The sequence below is a fragment of the Schistocerca cancellata genome, chromosome 7 (genome assembly GCF_023864275.1).
Source record: "Schistocerca cancellata isolate TAMUIC-IGC-003103 chromosome 7, iqSchCanc2.1, whole genome shotgun sequence".
In the NCBI taxonomy this organism is placed as follows: Eukaryota; Metazoa; Arthropoda; class Insecta; order Orthoptera; family Acrididae; genus Schistocerca; species Schistocerca cancellata.
Window position 1 is genome coordinate 182,015,863 of NC_064632.1, and position 22,524 is coordinate 182,038,386.

Below are 22,524 nucleotides of genomic sequence, written 5' to 3' on the forward strand. Positions count from 1 at the left end.
TATAAAAAAAAATGATTGAATCTGTTGGAGTAATATATTCGCTGATTTCTGAAGTCATTTTGTTGTGTACATAGTTCCGCGTAGTCAGCGCGTACACAGCTTTCCCACTAGAGCGCGCCCCGCTAAGCACAACAGCGCAGGCGCAGCGCTCAGCCGTCTCCGCACTTCGAGATGGCGCTGCCATAGAGAACGGACCAAATTCTGCTTCCGCCGATCCGCGTATTAATATGTAACGCAGCCAGTGAGATTGCTGCTAACGTAGAACCTTTTCTCCTCGGGGATACATGAACGCGCGAGGTATTATAACGAGTGTACAGACCTCCGATTAGTTAGTCTGCATTTGTCTGTATCAGTCTGTACGAGTGGATATAAACGACTAACAGAAATAACAGGTAAGAAAGATTACGTATTATCTTCTCAGTGTATCCAAGAAAATCAAATTTTGACACAAAGGTTTTGGCCACAGCGCTTCACTAGTGAGGACCAGTTGTACAGTCTCAGACTATCAACCACTTTAAATTCTATTCTGGGAGCAGCGCGGATAACGCGTTGTACGAACACTTAATAACGCCTAACCGGAGTCTGCTTTCCTCCCCCAAAACAACCCAACCCCAGCCTAACCGGAGAATAAACGCGGGGTAACTAAACCGGTGATTGTGGCAGGGTTAGTGAAGTTAACTGGAGATAAATTTTGACACTGGCAGGAATAATTACAGAATTAGTAATGACAAGATTGTTTGTTAGAACAAAGGATAAGAAACGGGAGCATCACACAAATTATGGAAGAATATTACGATTCCAAATTTATATACAAATTTCGTACTTCTACTTTTCTACTTGAGAAGCTGGAGCGTATGAATGAAATGTGAAATTATTTCCTAACATAAAGATTTCTGCTTTTAGTGGGTCTAATAGGCATTTGATATTGGTACTTCGGGAATTACATTGTGTCGTGTTATAAAAATGATCATTTGTGCCAAACCAGTCTTGTTTATTTGATGTGTGTTACAATTACTGCTATATTAGGAAAGCCTATTTCGTTTTATCTAGCAGACAGTGACAAAATACACATTATCAGATCAAGAAACCACACCAGTCTTGGGTACTATTTGTATTAATAGCTTTTTCAGTGTTAGACAACGACATTTCTTTTTTTCATGTAGCAAAACGTTTGGCGAACTTTGATGAGGTAATAGATTCTTTTCCAGAAAGGGAAGTACGCCATGTAAAGGTGTAGCAAGATTAGAGAGGAAGAAATGCTAGTACTTAAGGACTGAAGAAATGTGTACTGCGTTGCTTGTCTCTTGTCTCTACTTGTTTTATGTATCCTATATTTAATTTTATGTCACACAAAATAGCAAGTTACTAGCTAATAGGCAAAATAGATTTATTGTTCTCCCGGTTACAAATAATCCCATGCAGCTTTGACAGCGAGTTTATTTTCTTCTTTAAAAAAAAAAAATAAGAAGAAGAAGGCAGGATGTCAAACCGGCCGACTGGGAGCAGGAGAGGCACCACAGGACATTTTAATTTCCACTGTCCCGAATGTAGTTTGATGTCATCCATTACAAAATATTACACGTCTGAATTCCACAGAGCGAAATACAGTGACGTCTGATAGAAGAATGTTGCGTGAAGAGGTGTGGCACTGCACTTTGACACACTTAAGACCAAATAACATGTCTTACATTTCCTCGAACACATATGTTTTACGTATCACTCTTCAGAAAGATGTGCGCTACAAAATGAACATATATGTGGAAAGTCGATTTTTTTTTATTTTTGGCGTCCTACCTCAAACGCTCGAAAGTGAGGGGGTGGGGGCGTTATCTAGTATTGCCCCGGTTCGGAATTTTGGTCTGAGTTGAAGTGCGGAGGTGGGTAGTCTCCACGTGACCCATGTTTACTGTTAGTGATTTTGCTGTTTCCTCTTCGTCTATTGCTCTCATGCCAAATGAAAACAAAACGAATTTCTGTGGCCGGAGGCTATCAAGCGAATTAAATTTCATTCATATAATTACGGAAGGCTAAAATATGTTATTAGTTACAGATTTGATTTTATTACCACCTTTCTGACCGTAAAGCATTAATCACCTTGCAGAACAGTGAAGTTGTTATCGTCGGTTTGCTAAAGAAATTTGACTGCCACAGAGGAAAAGATTAATAAAAGGCAATCTATTTGAAACGAAGTTTTTTATTCCACACTATTAGTTAGTTTCAACTATTCGCTGCATTTCAAGTGCACATTTTCATCTTCTAGCACGTATGGCATTGCGCCATAATAAAGAACCTAACGAGATAATACAGTAGTGGTACTCCAAGAAAATTTACGTCCGAATCCGGGCGTACGAATGTGGACTTCAAGACGAATTATTCATTTTAGTATGATTACGAAATTCCGATACTCTAGGAGTATCCTCTAATGTCTTGTTTCTTTTCTGTCATAATGTAAGATCTTTTAATGTTTTACACGTACTAACATATGGGCTTGCCACATCATCGTAGCTCCGCAATCGCAGTGACGCCGTTATCTGGCGCTGTCTGACAACTGCTGAAACGAAACTATTTCTAACAGAAAATATTGCGAATGGTTGTTTGAAAAGTGTTATTTTCAAAGTAAATTTCCTGTTACGCAAGATGAACTATTTGCGAGAATGTACGATGAATTTCTTAAATCACAGAGCGTTTGACTCTCATTTGAAATTCAATTCCTTGAGGACGACCGTTTAGAAGAATATCGAGCCCAGAAGATCAGACATTTATGTCGTTGTTAAAAATTTTACTGGTACATTTGTGTGATATATCTTAAAAGTGTAACACTCGCAGGAAAGATCAATATTATATGTGAAAGCTTAGCTTCTCTTGAAGCTTATGTATCTTCGAGACCAATATTATATGTGAAAGCTTTTCTTTTCTTGTAGCAACTTTGTGTATATCAATGTAAACCATCAACTTTTCCGATTTGTGTGTTCGTGCTGCTTAACAGTGATGTTGCTATTGGCTGACTACATCACATGTCCTATACTGTGAATACCCGCTGTCATCGGCTGATGAGATCACGTGACATGAGCTATGACTGGCTTACAAAAGCGCATCGCAATCTCCATTTCAATGCTTCGGAAAGTAAGATGCTGTGTTTGGTGGAATTCGCATTTATACTTCCGTAATACGAAGATATGCAGTATACATGTTGCTGCCACATCAAAGATCTTTTCAAAACGTGGTTCTCCCCTAATAATAATGATAATGAGCGGATGGCATTGGTGGCCGAAGACCCCTCGCAAGGCGGTTCGGCCGCCGCTCCACAAGTTCTTTAACGCCACTACGGCGACTTGCGAGTGAATGAGGATGAAATACACACAACTCCCAGTCATCTCGAGGCAGAGAAAATCCCTGACCCCGCCGGGAATCGAATCCGGGACCCCATGCGCGGGAAGCGAGAACGCTACCGCAAGACCACGAGCCGGACGAGTTTCGTTTTATAAAGTGCCGGGAAATTCTACCCCAGTGTATGAAACCATAACAATTCAAAGGATTGATAAGTTTTACAGTTCAGTGGAAAAGTATACTGTGGCTTAACACGGAAAAAATGTATTTTCACCCGGGAGAAAGTGTATTTTTAACAGCGAAATTCGGGAATCTGTTTTCCTTGTCCACGTATCCTTAGACATTCCTCTGGGTGCTACCTCTTCTGTTGCGCTGTCAGGCGTTCTCTCCTGCCCCGCACGCGGTTTTGCTGTGGCGCGGTGTGCGACAGGGAGCAGCGTCTTCTGCCATTGCGGTGCTGCCCAGGATCTGCGGCTGACGAGCGACTGGCGGACTTCAGCGATGGCGAGCGGCCCAGGCGAGACTGCGGCAGAGTGTGGGCGAAGAGTCCTGGGCAGTCTGACAGCAGTCCTCGGATCGCTGCCCGGCGGCGGAAGTGGCGACAGTGACATAGTGAGGTTTAACAGAACTGAGATTAGTGAGAAACTCGTCATAAAACCTGAAGACCCTGAAATGACGAAATGAACGAATTCTCCTACCTCGTAAGCAAATTTTCCTCTGACGGACGAAGCAAGGAGAATATAAAAATAGCACTAGGACAGGCAAAGAGGCCATTCCTTGCCAAAAGTTGTCTAATATCAAACATTGCCCTCAGCCTGAGGAAGGAACGTCCTAGAACGTACGTCTGGAGCACAGCATTGTATGGACGTAAATCATGGACTGTAGAGAAATCGAAAGGGTATCGTAACGTTTAAGCTGTGGAGCTATAGAAGGCTGTTGAAAATTAGTTGGTATGAGGAGAAATGAGGTTGTCCACAAAATTGCCGACTAAAGAAATATGTGTAGAAACACTGACGAGAAGGAAAAGGATGAAAGGACATCTGTTAATCCATGGGGGAATAACTTCCATTGTACTACAGGGAGGAAAACAGAGATTGTAATATACCCATCGAATAATTAAGGACGTTGGACGCAGTTTCTACTTTGAGATGAAGAGATTGCCAAGGAAGGTAAAGTTGTGATGGGCGATATCAAACCGCTCAGAGGGCAAATAACTCCAAAAACAGTCAACTTGAAAAATTGAAATACTAACATTTTTTCGCCGTTTTATAACTACATACTGGTACGTGAGTCCCTAATCGTACCACACTTACTCACCATATCTTAGATACCATAAAAGAAGAAGCGGGATGGGATCATGGTTGGTAGTCACAATTTATAATTAAGACAGTTTATTGACATTACGCCTTTTAAAGAATTTGACAATTGCAGATTGTGGACGAGCCACTATATAAAGCTTTGCAAATACAGTTAGAAACCCAACGTATTCAGTGCTCAAGTAAACAGTCCCTTAAGAGAAAGTTTTCAAAAACTTAATGTGCCAGGCATTTATAGAAACCTTAAGCATAGCAATTATCAATTACTTCACATAGCCACTTCATCAAACTCCTTAACACCAGTTATTACATTAATATGGCCACACTAAACAGTCTTCAGTAAAATACCCTTATAAACTTACTATTTCAATCCGTTAAAGGAGCACTTGTTGAAAGGCCAATTACAAACTTAACGTTGCCGGTCACTAATGCCCCTCATTTTATTTGCCCTTATTAAGAAAACAGAATTACTGACACACTTCAGAAATTCAATCTCCCCTCAAAATACATATAATGAAAACAGTTACCAATAAAAGGTGACTTGATGACACTTTAACATTAGTGCCAAGCTAAGATCCAATTACATAACATGATAGAACCACTTACATAAAAAACTACAGCAGAAACATTGATCTTTAAAAATGAATATTCACGTGCTCAGACGTGTTAATAAAAGAGTACTAGAAAGAGCTGCAAGGAACTCAGCAGATGCTATGCAATTTAAAGTTTAGCCAGTGCCAGTCGCTAATATTTAAGGAAACAGTTTCGTATAAGAACAAGATACGTACAATGTATATTTATATATCTACCAGCTTAACCCGCCTTGGCAGAAGGAAGGTAAATACTAAATTGTGGAAGGCGGTATGTGAACAACTCCCGGTAGTGGCCAGGTTCTTAAACACTGCCAGGCCTATACCTCGGATGACATTTCACTCCCCGCCAAGGCGCTGGCACAATCAAAGGTTTTTGCGCGAATCACAAAAACATTCCAACAACTCTGAAACATAGAAACACTCGGCAGAACCTTTGACTCTATATATGGGTAAGCGTGTAAAGGATCACGTTACACCACTGACAAATTCGCAACTTTGACGTTAAGCATTTGTACATGGTTATTAATAGAGCGCAGGCTTTGAAAACGCCAACATAAAATCTTTTATTTACTGTAAAAAACAGTCTTGATCACAATTTGTTTATTACAGTGACCGGTTTCGATCACTACTGTGGTCATCTTCAGACCTACAAGTCGTATACAAAGCTTTAATTAGAGGGCTACATGCATTAAAGAAAATACATAAAGTTATAAAGCTACAAAACGATGAATTACCAATAGTAAGAACCACCTTCTGGTGGTAAATCACTACTGGAGAAACCAGTGCACGTCTTGGACTATGTATAATGGAGGCTCCGCCCACTTCTGACGGAATGATGTCATTACTAACCAATGGGTTATAGGTCGAATAACAATGTAAAATTTCTTAGTTAAAATAACATTGTCAAGAAAGGAAAATAAACACACACTAAACTTAGCCTGTTCAACAGCTATTGTCAATTAAGAAGCATTAAAAATATTTAAACATGAAGGATAAATGAACTTTCTTTTTGACAGTATATGGGTTGCCCTCTCAAGGCCTGTTAGTGAACCATTTGGAACCACTGGTTGCCATGGTGAAGTTGGACGCCGTTCCAAAGATGTGGCAGCAGGCTTCTTTCCACTGACGTTGTTGTAAAGTCGATAGGCGAACTAGTGGTTGCCATGGTGAGGATAAACGCCAGTGCAAAGATGTGGCAGCAGGCTTCTTCCTAACGAAGTTGTTGCGAAAGTGGAATGGCAAAGACTGTCACGTCAGACGATGTACTATTGAGCAGCAACATGTCTTTATTGAAACGATTCTCAATGAGCAGGCTGCAATAATCGTTAACTGACATGTGTAGTACACGCTGCACAGATACGATTTACTAGTGTAATAAGAGACTTCCATTTACATAGAATACATAAGAATCGAGAGGACACAGTAGTCACGCATATTTATGAAATATCGTCTATGAAGTTCATATGTAGATACCATTTTTTTTTACATGCGACTATTTTTAAAAGGCATTGCTATGTCTTATGTTGCATGCCAGTCTTATAAACAAATAAAAATAATGAAAATGAAAGGAATTTAAAATTATAATACTACGAGCCGTAGTGTCAGAAATAACGGGATGTGAATTAGCAATATGCAGTCTTAAAGCATATAAGCAAACATTCTAAAAACAGATAGACAGACATAAAATAATGTTTGGCGAAATAAAATTACAAAGTAAAGATAAAATATTTCATAAAGGTCTTAATAATTTTAAAAACGAAGGACAGACGAGTGAACATTCTAAAGCACATCGTCAAAAAGCTCAGAGAAATGTTTGTCTTTGAATTCAAGTTGCTCATTTAAAACAGATAACGGTTTACTCTTTTGAAGTGAATAGATTTCAATTTCTTCTAAAGTATTTAGCAGTAGTCCGGTCACCGTAATAAATAAATTGTGATCAAGACAGTTTTTGATAGCAAATATTTGTAACACATTGATCACTGTTCACTCCCACAATGTATTCAAAAGTAATAAAATCATTTGATTACAAGAAACACAGAGCACGAGTAAAACTTTTGAGAAAACTTTCAAATAATGGCCATTATTTACCTAGGCCAACTGCACACTTCCTCACCATCTTAAAGTTCGAGTGTGAAAGTCTCACCATAATAATAAAATTTAAATGCCTCTGAGTGCGTCGGTCAACAAAACACAATTACGACCACTTACTTCATATCACGTACACAATACGAAGGAGCGGGTTCCACAGCTTCACTTCAAATTTTTGTTCCCAGCGAAGTCACAGAACTTGTATCTCCATGCTGCGCGTGTCGCCAAAACGCCCGACCAATTTCACACCACAACATACTGTATAACGGTCATCACGCTCGTTCGGCAGCCGTTGACACTCGTCTCCCAGCGAATGTCACGAGATCTCCAGGGTTACCCGTCGAAGGCTAACAACCCAATCACCTTCGCCCGCCAACCCGGAAGATAAGACACGCGAGAAGCAAAGATAGCTTAGCTCAATCACAGTCGATCTCAACGATACATGAACGAAATAACACTGGCGCCAGGTCACCATGGTTCACATACATCTTGAAATAATGTTCAGTTCTTCACTTCTTTGCAACTGCATTAAATTGAACGAGTCCTTCGTGTTTTCTATCTATGCAGAATAACCACAATTAAAATGACAAGGGATACTCCACTATAAAGGAACGTCCAATATCTACCCAGTCTTCAGTCTATATAATTTCTGATGGTTATATAGACGGACTGTCTGTGTATACCATTGTGAAATTATGTTATTAATAAACTCTATTTCTTCCAGAGTCTCACATTGCAGTATAACTGCTCTTCAGTTACTAATATTAAAGACAAAACGTAAAGCGGGGAATAAAGTAAGAATTTTTTTTTAATCTGATGAATGACTTACTTGAAATTCCTATCTTATTTCGTATAGAAGTCATGAGCCGCTGACAAGTGGTCGAACAAAGTTGCCACAGCAATAATGCTATATGCGGAGCCTTCCGATACAGAAACTAACGGGTGAAAAATAAAACATGTTTGCTCACCTTAATGTAACTAACGGTTTTTCTTTCTGGTGATATGCAATGTCTTAAATTCGTGCCCAGACCTCATATGGACGATCTGACCTCATAAGCAGTTCTTAAGAAGACCATACTGGCATTCTTACATAATCAAAAACCTGCTGCCATATTTTCTCAATTAATAACCTGAAGCCTCGTTCACAGACGCTACTGAGGCAACGTAACTGCTCGTGGCATGTTGTAGTGGCATCACAGTTGATTGAGGAACTACCTAGTTGTAGGCCACGTAACTGCAGTGCTGCCGCTTCCAGATATGCCACTAAAAATTAAAAGTCCATTTTACATAATGGAAATGAAATGAGCGTATGGCGTTGTTGGCCGGGAGGCCCCATTCGGGGAAGTTCGGCAGCCAAGTGCAAGTCTTGTTCAAGTCGATGCCACTTTGGACGACTTGTGTGCCAGTGATGAGCGTGAATTGATGATGAGGACAACACAACGCCCAGTCCACGAGCGGAGAAAATCTCCAGCCCGGACGGGAATGTAAAAATGTTCAAATGTGTGTGAAATCTTATGGGACTTAACTGCTAAGGTCATCAGTCCCTAAGTTTACACACTACTTAACCGTCGGCCGGGGTGGCCGAGCGGTTCTAGGCGCTACAGTCTGGAACCGCGCGACCGCTACGGTCGCAGGTTCGAATCCTGCCTCGGGCATCGATGTGTGTGATGTCCTTAGGTTAGTTAGGTTTAAGTAGTTCGAAGTTCTAGGGGACTGATGACCTCAGAAGTTAAGTCCCATAGTGCTCAGAGCCATTTGATTTGAACTATTTAACCTAAATTATCCTAAGGACAAACACACACATCCATGCCCGAGGGAGGACTCGAACCTCCACCGGGATCAGCCGCACAGCCCATGACTGCAGCGCCTCAGACCGCTCGGCTAATCCCGTGCGGCACGGGAATGGAACCCGGGGCCGTTTGCACGGGAGGCAAGCACAGTACAACCCAGGTAAGCAGGCGGACTATTGTACATAATGATGCCACTGTACACTACCATTCAACTACTCCCTGGTGATTTTATTTCGTAAAACCAGCTGCCTATCGCAGTTTAGGTTGAATTACTGCTTCTATAATTCGTTTGTTTTCAGCATATTTTCATTTTCTAACCAAAAGTGGTAAAAAAAGGTGGCCGCTAGGTATGATTTTACGATTTCTGTACCTAAAAGAAGAGCGACCTGATATCCCATAATCCGCAAAGAGTTTTGTGTGAATAAATAATTAAAATAAAAGCGGAACAAAAAAGGGGAATCGTATAAAGAACTTAGTTTGAGGAACGAAACGCTAGAGAAATTTTAAATTGTATCAGTCAGATAAATCCCATGCGTCATGACTGTTGTGAAAGTGAAAATTGGAAGTAGTATTTGGAATGTTTTACGTCAATGGAGTATAATAAAATTCTAAAATCTCGGAAGAGTGATGCGTCTGCAGAATGTATTTACCAGCCAACTGTTGGTTGGTTTTCCATAGCACATACAATTTTCGTCTTCGAGTGTTTTTTTTTATATAAGTGTGTTTGTTGTCCGTATTTTATTCCCGTGCGAAATCCATTTTCGGATCTGACCTCTGGAATTTCATTTTCTTGTATTTAATTTCCTTGCGCGTAATTATTGTCTCAGCTCTAATTCCATAATCTGCACAATAATACCAATACAGACCCAAATAGTTTTAACTCACTCCGTATTGAAAACAGCACTACTAAGTAAAATTTGTAGTGTCCTGCACGAACAGCAGCTCATGGTGTCACTGTAGTATGCCACCATCTGTGGCGTCACTTTAGTTACATGTGTGGACATAGTTTTTTACTTCTTTGTCTTGTAGCAGAGGGTGGCTCTAATTTTTTCTGTTTTCATTGTCCTGGGCTTTTGATCTGGGAAATCCCAAGAACCGCTACAACTGCATGTTCATTTCTCTGCACACTGAAAGTGAAGAACGAGACTAATTGTTCCATGATCTCCTCCCGCTGGTAGCTGTTTCTGGCAAGCATGATTGCCGCCGCACGGCCGACAATCCATAAGAGATGTAACAGCATCAGCCAAAGCCAGTACAAGTGCCACGTGATCTACGTCCTCCTGACACAAGTACCTCTCGTCGTGTGACTGCTTCCGTATTGCCACTTCCACGTGTCAACGACCCTGGAACATCAGGAAGCTTCAGCAGTTTGACACACTGCCATACGACAACGGACGGACGCCGTTCACCGGCCCTATTCCAGACCTTTCCTTGGTGACACTCAGTCACTGCACTTCCACGAAGTCAGAATCCAGCAGCTGCATTTAAGCCCTCCAGTAGCTACCCTGTGGGATTTGACCAGCTGGGCAACTTAGCTGCGCCCAGGCTGTGTTTGCCGCATCCTCGGAGTCCTCACTGTAACAATGTCACTGTCTCCACTCCAGCCGGCCGGTGTGGCCGAGAGGTTCTAGGCGCTTCAGTCTGAAACCGCGCGACCGCTACAGCCGCAGGTTCGAATCCTGCCTCGGGCATGGATGTGTGTGGTGTCCTTAGGCTAGTTATGTTTAAGTAGTTGTAAGTTCTAGGGGACTGATGACCTCAGATGTTAACCCTAGCATTACCAACGGGGGGGGCCTCGTAGGCCCACTGACTCAGTTTTTCTATGTTGTATCCACACCCTTTGATATATGAACTTGAAAGCAAAGGTAATTGTTCGTTATTGAATGTACTATTGAGTCATTACAGAATTTCGGAATAAAAATGTAATTAAAATTCATTTACTTGATTTAATTCTCTGTGGGCCTTAGAAGCCCACCCGTTGGTAATAGCAAGGAAAGATTTACGAGGTTGAGTCTCTCGTTTCAAATTCTTACCATGAAACGAATTTTGGCATTGTTGCCTTCAGACATATTATTATGAAGCGGACCATTGTTATTTTCAGTGTTTCTGCTGCTGTTGAACCAGCAACATGAGTAGACATCGTTTACGTGATAGTTCCATTGAAAGAGTGCTAGAAGAAGTTTTGAACGAATCAGATTTAGAGGAAAGTGAAGTGGATGATGATGTGGAAGAAATTAGAACTGATTCATCGTCTGAGAATGAAGATGAGGTTGAAGCCAATCCACCAGATGATAATGATACGGAATGTGATAAATTCATTGCAAAAAGTGGACGAGAGTATATTACGAAGCCATCTCGACAATATCGGCGTTCTGTACAAAATATAGTGCGAGAAAGAATGGGGCTAGGACAACAAGGAAGAATTGCGTCTCCGAAAGAGGCTATAGAGCTCTTTTTTACACCTCAAATTATGAATCTAATAAAACTACACTCAAATGAAGAGGCTTCTCGACTAGGTATTCAGCACACAGATGAAGATGAGTTATTTTGTTATATAGGACTTGTTGTGTCTATACAAGACAGTCTAGACACAGGGTGAGGTTACCGATAGGCACGCGTACACACACGCCGGCTGGCGTGAGTTCTGGAACAGGATGCTCAATTAATGCTAATAAGAAAAGTACGTTGCTTTGGGAATACTTAACTTTAATCCATCCTTTTGGTATACATCGTTTATGGTGAATACAAGTAAGACTCTCTCCAGATATGGTTAACTGCGCCTTGCTAGGTCGTAGCTATGGACTTAGCTGAAGGCTATTCTGTCTCTCGGCAAATGAGAGTAAGGCTTCGTACGTCTAGTCGCTAGCAATGTCGTCCGTCTTTCTAGACCTGCCATGTGGTGGCGCTAGGTCTGCAAGTACTGACAGTGGCGACACGCGGGTCCGACACGTACTAATGGACCGCGGCCGATTTAAGCTACCACCTAGCAAGTGTGGTGTCTGGCGGTGACACCACAGGACTCTTGCTAATCATGGGTTCAAATCATGACAATAAGATACCTGTCCAAGATTTATGGTCTTTGCTTCAGGGCCGACAAGTGTACTATGGATCAATGAGTCGGACCCGATTTTTCGAATTGACTAAAATATTGCGGTTTGATGATAAGAACACAAGAGAAATTCGTCGCCAGACTGACAAGTTTGCTCCAATGAGGGAAATTTTTGAAAGTTTCAATTCTTCACTTCCATTGTATTTCATTCCTGGTCTACATACAACAGTGGATGAGATGTTGTCTTTGTTCCGTGGTCGCTGTCCATTCAAGGTGTTTCTAAAAGAAAAACCTGGAAAATACGGCATTCTAATTCGAATGCTGTCTGATTCTGAGACTAGATATGTGATCAGCATGGACATCTATACAGGCAAGTCAGGAAATACACAGCATTCAAATGGACTGATGGAAATTGTAAAGAGACTAATAAAACCTATTGAAAAATCAGGCCGTAATGTTACCACAGATCGGTACTATACTTCAGTGGAGCTTGCTGAGACTCTATGGAATGATTTTCACCTCACACTTGTTGGCACCCTACAGTCTAACAGACGAAACATACCTGAAGAGCTGAAGACTACAACTGGCCGCAGTTTACACTCTTCGATCTTTGCTTATACTGACCCTCAGACACAGAGGCCACCAGTTACTCTTGCATCAACGCTAGTCCGCGAGAAGCCAAAACGACTGCTGTTGATGCTTTCAACTTATCACTCAGAAGGGGTGTTGAATGAAGACTCAGAAAAGACTAACATAAATCTTTTTTATAATTCTACAAAGGGAGGCGTGGACACCATAGACCAGATGGCAAGACACTACAGCACAAAGAGAGGAACAAGAAGATGGCCTTTGTCCCTCTTCTACACACTCATTGACATAGCAGCAATAAATGCATATTCACTCTTCCTCCTCAACTTTCCGAATTGGAAAAAGAATTTGCTAAACCGCAGAAGAGTTTTTATCACTAACTTAGGTCTCGAACTAATAAGATCTCAAGTAGATAAACGGGCACAAAATTTGTATGGACTTCAGAAGCCAGTAATAATGGCAATGGAAAGCATCACACAACGGAAGCTCAGCTGCTCTGTAGAACCATCATCCTCAACAGCAGAACCAGGAACACGTGGACGGTGCCACCTATGCTGCCAAGAAGCTGCATCTAAAAAGATCAAGTACAACAAGCTGGGAAAGTCAACTGTTGCCTGCTCTCAGTGCCACAAACACGTCTGTGGGAAACACTGCAGGAAGACAGTGTTGTGTGAAAAATGCGTTGCAGAATGAGACAGTAAATTTTGTTTGCTTCATGTAGTGTATCGAATTAAAAAAGTCGTTTTTATAAGAAAACACTATTTTGAAACATTATTCCAAAAAATATATAAACTGAATCTCGTGATTTGTTCATTTTATTCCTATTATAATAACATCTTTTATTATCCAGTATACAAAAACAATGTCTAAGCATTTTGAATTGTTATTAGAGGTATCAGAAGTAAATAAACTTGATTTATGATAAAATAAATTGTGGTATTCTTTATGGGCCTTTGAGGCCCCCCCGTTGGTATTACATGTAACAAAAAATACGTTGGTAATGCTAGGGTTAAGTCCCATAATGCTCAGAGCCATTTGAATCATTTTCTCCACACCAGCTGCCGGGCCACGACCCGAGGACTGCTGCCTGATTGCGCAGTCCTCGGCGCCCGATTCTCTGCCGCCGCATTTACTGGGCCGCTCGCCATCGCTGAGTCCACAGGCCGCCGCTCGCACCTCATTACGAGAGGCGGTCGAAAAGATTCTAGCCCGAGATACGAGGATTGGAACTTTAGTAGTGGCAACTATTTACTTACAGCTGGTACAAAATAGATGCGTGTTTCAAAGTTTTACTGACCTTCAAAGTAGTCACCAGCATTGTGTATAGTCCGTTGACAGCGATGTGGAAGTCGTAGGATACTCCTAGCAGTGCCAGTTGTGTTGACAGTTCGAGCGGCGCGGCCTATTGCCCGATGAATTTGTAGCAGTTCTGAAGCGAATGCCGTGAGCTGTTTCCTTCAGTTTAGAAATCGAGTTGAACTCACGAAGGCTGAGGAGGAGTGCAGTAGGTGATATACCGCTTCGTAGCCCCAACAGTAAAACAAATCAGTAACAGCTTGCACTGTTCGTGCTTGAGCATCGTCCTGCAAAATGATGGTCAGGTCCCGCAAAAGTGTCATCACTTCTGTCTTTAGGCTGGTAGTAGGTTGTGTTCCAAAAATGAACAGGATAGAGACAGAAGTCTGGCGCGGCGCTAATGCCCTCTTCACCTAGGGGCCGACTGCTGTCGCGTTGTCGCCCTGGTGGGATGTCGGTCAGCTTGCGATTGGCTGACATTGTCACAGCCTTCTCATCTCCGTCATTCCCGACTGGTGTGCCGGTGCTGACTTTACGCCGCAACAGTATCGATTGTTCACACAAATTACAACCATATATCTGCAGTGATTCAAAAATCGCCCAAAGTTTTAGCTGCGGAAGAACAAAGCCGGAAGCTATTGTGTGGGTAGTATTGGCCTAAAAATCTGTTTAAAATATTTTGAAGACCACCCAAAAAAATCTATTCTATAGTGGCAGACGCAAGTAATAAGAAAAATCGGAAATTGCTTAGTATTCCTTGATTATGTTACTAGGGATGTAAGCTGTCGACAGGAACTTGTAAAATCTCACACTGAATTTGTATATCAAGTTTCGAAGTTATTAGTAGAGACAATGGCGAAGAATGGAGTGTCGTTAAATAAAGTTTCGGCGTTCGCCGCTCACAAAGCTAAATATAAACTTCCGCAAAAATTATTCCATTTATACACTTCTTTTAGCTGAAAATGACAAAATTGTCAGAGCTACTTGCCCCAGCCATATTCTTCACAATGCTGCGAAATATAGTACTGATAAACTCGAAGAGGATGTAGAAAGTTTGGTACTGAAAATATGCAGTTGCTTCAGAAGATCTGAGAAACGAAGAGCGGACTTGCAATTTCAGTTGTAAGAAATAATAAAACACACTGCCACGAGATTTTTATCTCCTGGTCTTGCTGTCGGAAGAGTATTAAAAATATGGAAATGAAGTCCCATGCTTCTTTACAGAGCGTAGGGGAACGATGCGGGAGACCCGCACCGCCTTACTAGGCAAGGTCCTAATGGAGGTGGTTTGCCGTTGCCTTCCTCCGACCGTAATGGGGATGAATGATGATGATGAAGACGACACAACAACACTCAGTCATCTCGAGGCAGGAAAAATCCCTGACCTCGCCGGGAATCAAACCCGTGACCCCATGCTCGGGAAGCGAGAACGCTACCGCGAGACCACGAGGGCGGACATAGCCTGCACAAAAATCTTATTTTGTGGAATTGCGCAATGAATGTCATCTTCCATTAGAAAACGTAATAACATGTGGAGAGGAATAGAAAAATGTTTTGGCGTATTTGTCGTTTCTGCATAACGTAATGTTTTCGGTAGAAACAACGTTGAAGAAGATTGGATCAGATTCTCTGTCAGTTGTTGATATGCATGTTGTATGTTTTCGATAGAAGCAACAATGAAGACGATTGAATAAGATCTCTGTCAGCTGTCGACATACATGCTCAAATGCACGGGATAGGCGAAAAGATTGAGCAAAGAACAAAACACAGCTTTTTTCCGAAGGAAGACAAGAGAGATAATAGGTATGTTTCAGCACTAACGGAAAAGAGGCTATTCGGAACGATTTTCTACAGTTCTACACCAATTTTGTGGGATATTTTGTTATCACGATATGATTTCTGAGAAAACAACATCCTTTCAAATATGCTATTTCTAAGTTAAAGTCACCATTTTCAAAAAGCTGCGGAGTTCTTAAGAGGAGGGGAAGAGATTAGTGTTAAACGCCGTGTCAACTACGAGGTCATTAGAGACGGAGCACAAGTTCGGATGATGGGGAGAGAAACCGGCCGTGCACTTTCAAAGGAACCATGCCGGCATTTTCGTGAAGCGATTTACGGAAATCACGGAAAACCGAATTCATGATGACCGGATGCGGGTATGAACCGTAGTCCTCCCGAACCACTGCACCATCTCGCTTTGTGGGAACATTTAAGTATCGATCAACAGAACATGGACTCCTTATACGAAGAATTTCAAACAATTAAAAGAAGCCTGGACATGACAAAAACAAGGGTGCGATTGAGAAATGGAAGAAACCCACGGAAGGTTTATCCAAGAATGAAATCACTTTCATTTTTCACGTCTTATTGTTCGTCTTTAGTATCCCCAGTTCCAGCTGCTTTGTAGAAAGAGTTTTTTCACAGATGACCTTAAAATGGACTGAATTACGAAAGAAATACACCCTGAATTTGATTAAAAGTGAGTTAATGACCAATTTCAGCTATGATTATAACTGCACTGATTTTTAAATATATAAAATCAAACAAATGCATGCTAAAACTTACGCGTTCTTAATTAAAATATAATAAAGACCAATAAATCACAAAGGAATAATTTTTTCGTTCGTCCCAGGTAAAGCAGTGGAATCCCATTTCTTTTGCCCAACTGAACATTTGCCCCTGGCAACCCTACTCCGTACACAATGGTTGCCCCACTCCCTGGTCAGAGAGACAGCCAGGTCTGTGGCTATACGCACATTATAGCAATAGAGGACGTAACCGCCCGCGCCTCTATTTAAATGTCTTGTGGCTGCTGTCTTATTGAAAGGCATAATCTTCATTCTTTATGGTTGCCAGGAATTTTTTTCTTAAATTTATTGGCTTTCGGGACATGCCCACTCAGGCATCTCTATAGTGGAATGTCAATGATGACGATACAAATGTAAGGAAAACAAAACACGCAGTCACCGAGCAGAGAAAAATCCCCGACACGGTCGGGAATCGAGCCCAGGTCTCTTTGCTTGGTAATCAACCGCTCAGATACCGAGTCGGACAGGCCGCCATCAATGTAAACACGGGGAACGACAAAGCCTCGTCCTTGGTCGATGTCACCCCTACGTGTTAGATAATGCTGGTAGTTGTGCTGCATGCTGGCATACTGCGAGTTGGTTCAAATGGCTCTGAGCACTATGGGACTTGTGGTCATCAGTCCCCTAGAACTTAGAACTACTTAAACCTAACTAACCTAAGGACGACACACGCATCCATGCCCGAAGCAGGGTTCGAACCTGCGACCGTAGCGGTCGCGCGGTTCCCGACTGAAGCGCCTAGAACCGCTCGGCCACTGCGGCCGGCATACTGCGAGTAGCCAGTTCAAATCCAATCACGAGCAAATATTTGCTTCTTAGTATTTATCATTTCTAGAAGGTTCTCGAAATTCCTGATGTTTGTAATGGCTGCATATTACTTCACTGACGGCCCTTCATTGCGTTTACTCTATAATGATAGTCATCGGCTGCTCTTCAATATCTGAGGCATTTTTTGTTACTAAGGGCAGCAAGTAAGGTAAGTTATAAACCATTTCAGAGCAAAATACGTGCTAACACATTCACTGGGTGAAAACTGAATTCAACCAAAGATAGTATTGCCAACATAAAAAATATGTCTCACGAACTCACTGACTGCTGCACATGTAACATGCGTGTGACATACAGTTTCTCTGGCTGTAACTGCCACTGCTGCCCCATCGACCCATTTTTAATCAGTGACCTCAGATGTCATTCCCCAGTGATTGACGATTTCAAGAGCGCAGTAGGTGTTAATGACGACAGGAGCTGTAGCTCAATTATTACCTAATATACTGTTAATTCAGCCTCATCGTCAATTAAGCGTATGGTTCAATGGTTTGTAATATGAAGGAGAATTCCATAAAAAATGATCGTGGTTGATAAATGCAAATCATTTAAATAGGCTAGGCTTACTGACTGATATGGCTCATATGGCTCTGAGCACTGTGGGACTTAACATCTGTGGTCATCAGTCGCCTAGACTTAGAACTACTTAAACCAAACTAACCTAAGGACAGCACACACCTGCATGCCCGAGGCAGGATTCGAAACTGCAACCGTAGCAGCAGCGCGGTTCCGGACTGAAGCGCCTAGAACCGCTCTGCTACATCGGCCGGCGATATGGTCTGGGATGAAGAAACTGATGCAGTAAACACAAAGAACAGCATAATGTTAACAAAATGAAATTAAAATGGAATATCAATTCATTTTGTATTTTAAATTGTTGTACAATTGCTTTTTATTCTTTAAGCCTGGTGTATTGTTTTGGGACGTGCGAGTTTCGTCTCAGACCTTCTCTCCTTTAATTTCTGTATTGAAAAAAATATGTAAAACACACACACACACACACACACATATTCTGGAAGAGGGGAGGCGGGGGGGAGGAGGGGGGAAGTGGGAGGGGTGAGAGGGAGGGGGAATTATGCACGGAAGTTGCAACGCTCATGCTGTGTTTCCTGTATGATGAGTTTCAGTCGTGTTCATTTGCTTCTGTAGAGTATTCCCTCCTTCATGTTTTCTTTTCCTGTTGCAGTCACGGCTGGAGTTCTTCGTGGCTCACAGCCTCTGTGGAACCTCAACAACAGCTCTTGCCCAGTATGCTCAGAATATAAAAACTGGTAAGTTGTCACGAGTCTCGGCACACCACTATCTACATGTACATCTACACATACACTCCTCAAGCTCCTTTCGGCGTGATACAAGGCATTTCTGATTTTCTCCATTCCCCTTCCCCCTTTACTTGCATTCGCGAATGATGCGTGGGATCTATCATCGTGGGTATTACCTCTAATTTAACTAGTTTTCACGCCGTAGTGATTTCGCGAGGAAGTAATAGGCTGTCGGTTGCTCTTGGATCGTACGCTCTCCGAATTTCAGCTTTATACGCACAAAGTAACCTTAGTACCTTCTAACACAGGGCTTAGTTGAGCATCTCCGTAACGCTCTTGCTGTTACGAAATAATCACGTGACGAAACATAGTACGCTCTCTGTCACTTCCGTTAGTTTTCCTTGGAAAGGGTCACAAACTCAAGGACAAGATTCAAATGTTCGTCGAACAAGTGTTTTGTAAGCTATTTATTTCTTGACTGAATTACGTTTACTTAAAATCCTCCGGATATATCTCAGCTGGACTTCCGCTTTTCCAAAAATTTGGTTTAATTGATCAGTCCGCTTTATGTAGCCCTAGATGGTTACTCTCTTTTGTAAACCCTCGTCGCCATTTTGTAAAGGCCTCGTCGCTGCTGCTGAGGTCGAATTGCCACTGTTACGGACGAGTTACAGAGTTCGTGAAACGGCATCTGGTGCAGTATACTGCTAAGACAATTTCACCCTCCTACTATTACACACCTATGTCCCAGGGTCAGGTAACAGGATAGGAGAACAAAGTTCTACAACACTCTAGCAAATTAATGACAAAGTCACACAAATGAGTTAAAAGGTTTAGTTCTCTTTGTGACTAGTTGAATAATGAAATCTGCAACACTTTATGTAATATAACACTAAAAAATCAGTCCTGGACGATGATCTATAATGAAGTGGGCAAAAGCTGTTCTTCTGTCTTCCGAGTAGCCTTCTGTCCATTGTCGTCCGGTCATTGGAGGATTGCACTCGGCTTGCAATTGGCCGAAGCGAAGTCCATATCTTCATCCTCAGCGCCTCCCGTCGCGCTGGTGAAACTCACGCAAGTGGCGAATCACTACGGCACTGCCACCAGCTCGTATCTTTGCGCCTGCGATGCTTTCGCCCTGGCTGCTTCTTGTTCGAACGACACAGCGCTCTCTAAGTATTTTACAGATGTTACTGTTTCCAACGATTTTCAGCCAATAGCGTAATCGAACAGTAATATACTTTTCGCCTCTTTACGCGCAGTATGTTATATTTGTTTTCGTTCTGGGTCAAATGAGAGTTCGCGCATCAACCGTCATGCCTCTTCAGGTCTTCTTGCGTTATGCTATCGTTTTCTGGCTGCCCATCCTCCCTACAGACAACAGCGTCGTCTGCCAAAAGGATCACTTATATCCCAACGGTATCCATAAAATCAGTAATACATAATGTAAACATTAACGGCCCTACAACACTCCCTTGAGTTACTAACGACAATATCCTTACATCCATTAGTTTTTGTTACTTTAACCCATTCGGGCAATGATAATTTTTTTCCTGAAAACAAAATCATGGCTTTGCTATCCAGTTCTTCGACTCAAATTATGATTTTTCAGATGTATAAAAGATTCCGAAAAGATTCCGATGTATAAAAGATTCCGAACGCGTCCCCAAATGAGGACATTGTGTTCAAGTGGGTGCAGTATAAGTCGAAAAGTCAAAGAATTGTACTGATTTTATTTCACCAAAATACATAAATTACACAAAACTTAGTTAATGATTATATACATAAACTATGGTATACACTTGTGAAGAATGGTAATCAAAAAAATCTTTTTTTTGTATCCAGAAATAAGTGAATGTTACATTTTACACAATAAAATTTGGCTTTCCTTTGCAACCCGGTTTCTTGCACCTGTCAAATGATTTTTGTCACTAACCACCGAAAGATGCCCAACGTTGTCCAAAAAAACATCAGCTTCTGGACAAATTCTCTACTGGCTCGTTTTGAAGTACTTGGAGATGGCATTGGGCTCTCACTAGTTCCTTTTCGTGGCAGCTTGCTTATCAATTTTTGTCAGTAATTTTGGCCACACTTGCCTAAAGTGAATCAAGTCAGGGCTCTTATTTTTGGGAACACCTAGTTCTGATGCGCTTTTCTTGCACTCAATCCAAGCATTTACACATGCAACATCAATTGCATGAGCAAACTTGCGAAGTGTCCACTTTCGCGATCGGATGAATGTGCGATAAATTGTGATCAGAAAATCCTTCTTGTCGTCCCCTCCCACTTGTTGATTGTAAACTTGAATAACTTCCGGCCAGTCGAGTGCAACGTATTTCCTTTCTGTTTTATCTCATCTTTTACACATATCTCTGTTTCCAGTTCCCACAAAATTGGATGCCATTGCCAATGGCTTACCATCATACCATTTTGTTACTATAACTTCTACATCTTCATTTATCAGTTCCGCAGCAGACCCTCTACCACCTTTCTTCATGCCTTTTTCATTAGAAAAAGGTGGGTTCTCGAAAATATTTTGGCACACAGTACATATTGCGTACATATTCTTATTTCTCCAGTATTGCAGGAGACTATAATTTGGGAAATAATTATCGAAAATGAGAAGCACAGTTGTTTCATTGATTCTTTCTGCTAATTTTACCACTACTGATGCACTAAGACCAAAAATTTTTAATATTACTGGATCAAGTTACGCCGTCGAGCCTTCACATATTATAAAAATAAACATTTGACCGTTTGTTCCACAGAGTGCAAATATTTTTATTCCCCATGGTTTCGGTTTGCCCTTCAGATAGTGTTTTACATTCAATGATCCCTTGAAAGGCACGATGCGCTCATCGACACTAAGATGTTGTTCTATTGGTAAACTCAGCAAACATTCCGTTATGGAATTGTGTATTGGTCTGACTTTCCAAAATCGATTATTTTTTATCAGGATCATTTGTTACGTCAACACAGTGGAAGCTCTGTCCCAGCTTTAGGAACCGATTAACTGACATAGTGTCTGCTATTTGGGAAATACTTAGCTGCAGCAGTAACATCTAATCCTGGGGCGTTTCAAATTTCCCATCAGAATGTGAATTCTTATAACTGAAAGTATTTCTTTTTCTGTCGTAAGAGCAAAATTACCTACACTCCTGTAAACTGCATAAATATTTGTGCGTTTCACACATTTCTGCACAAGAACATCAGTGAAATATTTTTTTCAAAATTGGTAGGGGCTCTCAAAGTTATCCACTGGCTCAGAGTAACATTTGCACCATTCGATAAAAGGAGATACATAAGTGAGTCCCCTTTTCCTCCACCGTATATCTTTTTTAGGTACTAAATGTCCAAAATTATGATGCCACTCTATATCAACAACGTCTATCACATCAGTTTCAGGCACAATATCTATTTCAGGATTGTCTTGTTCATTGTCATCATTGTTTTGCGCTTCGATGATAAGGGGATCTGCAGCACCAATAATAAAAAATGCTATTACAAAAGAAAAAATCATAAAAAACGTACATCTGGGTAGCCCAGATGAAAATTCCGCTAAATTTATTTTATGTCGACTTTGAGATGGGCACACGGCTATATTGACTTTTTCATCGCCTACATGATGGAATAGGTTACAGGTTGAAAAACGGGCTATAAACCGTCGAAAATGGCTGTCTAAAATCGTGTTTGGTTTCAAAAGCATCTAACTGCATGTTGCCTTCGGGTGCAAAGCCCGCTAAATGCCCAATAGACGTGGCTGTCGCCCTGCCGTGTCCGGATGCAAAGCAGGTGAACAGAC

The 22,524-nt window shown here is 41.5% G+C and overlaps 1 protein-coding gene across 2 annotated transcripts in view; it reads left to right on the forward strand.

The window, feature by feature from the left end:
* Positions 1 to 22,524, forward strand: part of LOC126092366 (lipase member M-like) — a 176,163-nt gene that overhangs the window by 122,631 nt on the left and 31,008 nt on the right. For both annotated transcript variants that reach the window (XM_049907911.1, XM_049907910.1), the window contains exon 7: positions 18,647 to 18,731. In XM_049907911.1, the coding sequence (XP_049763868.1) occupies positions 18,647 to 18,731 (85 nt within the window). The remainder of the gene's footprint in view (positions 1 to 18,646; positions 18,732 to 22,524) is intronic.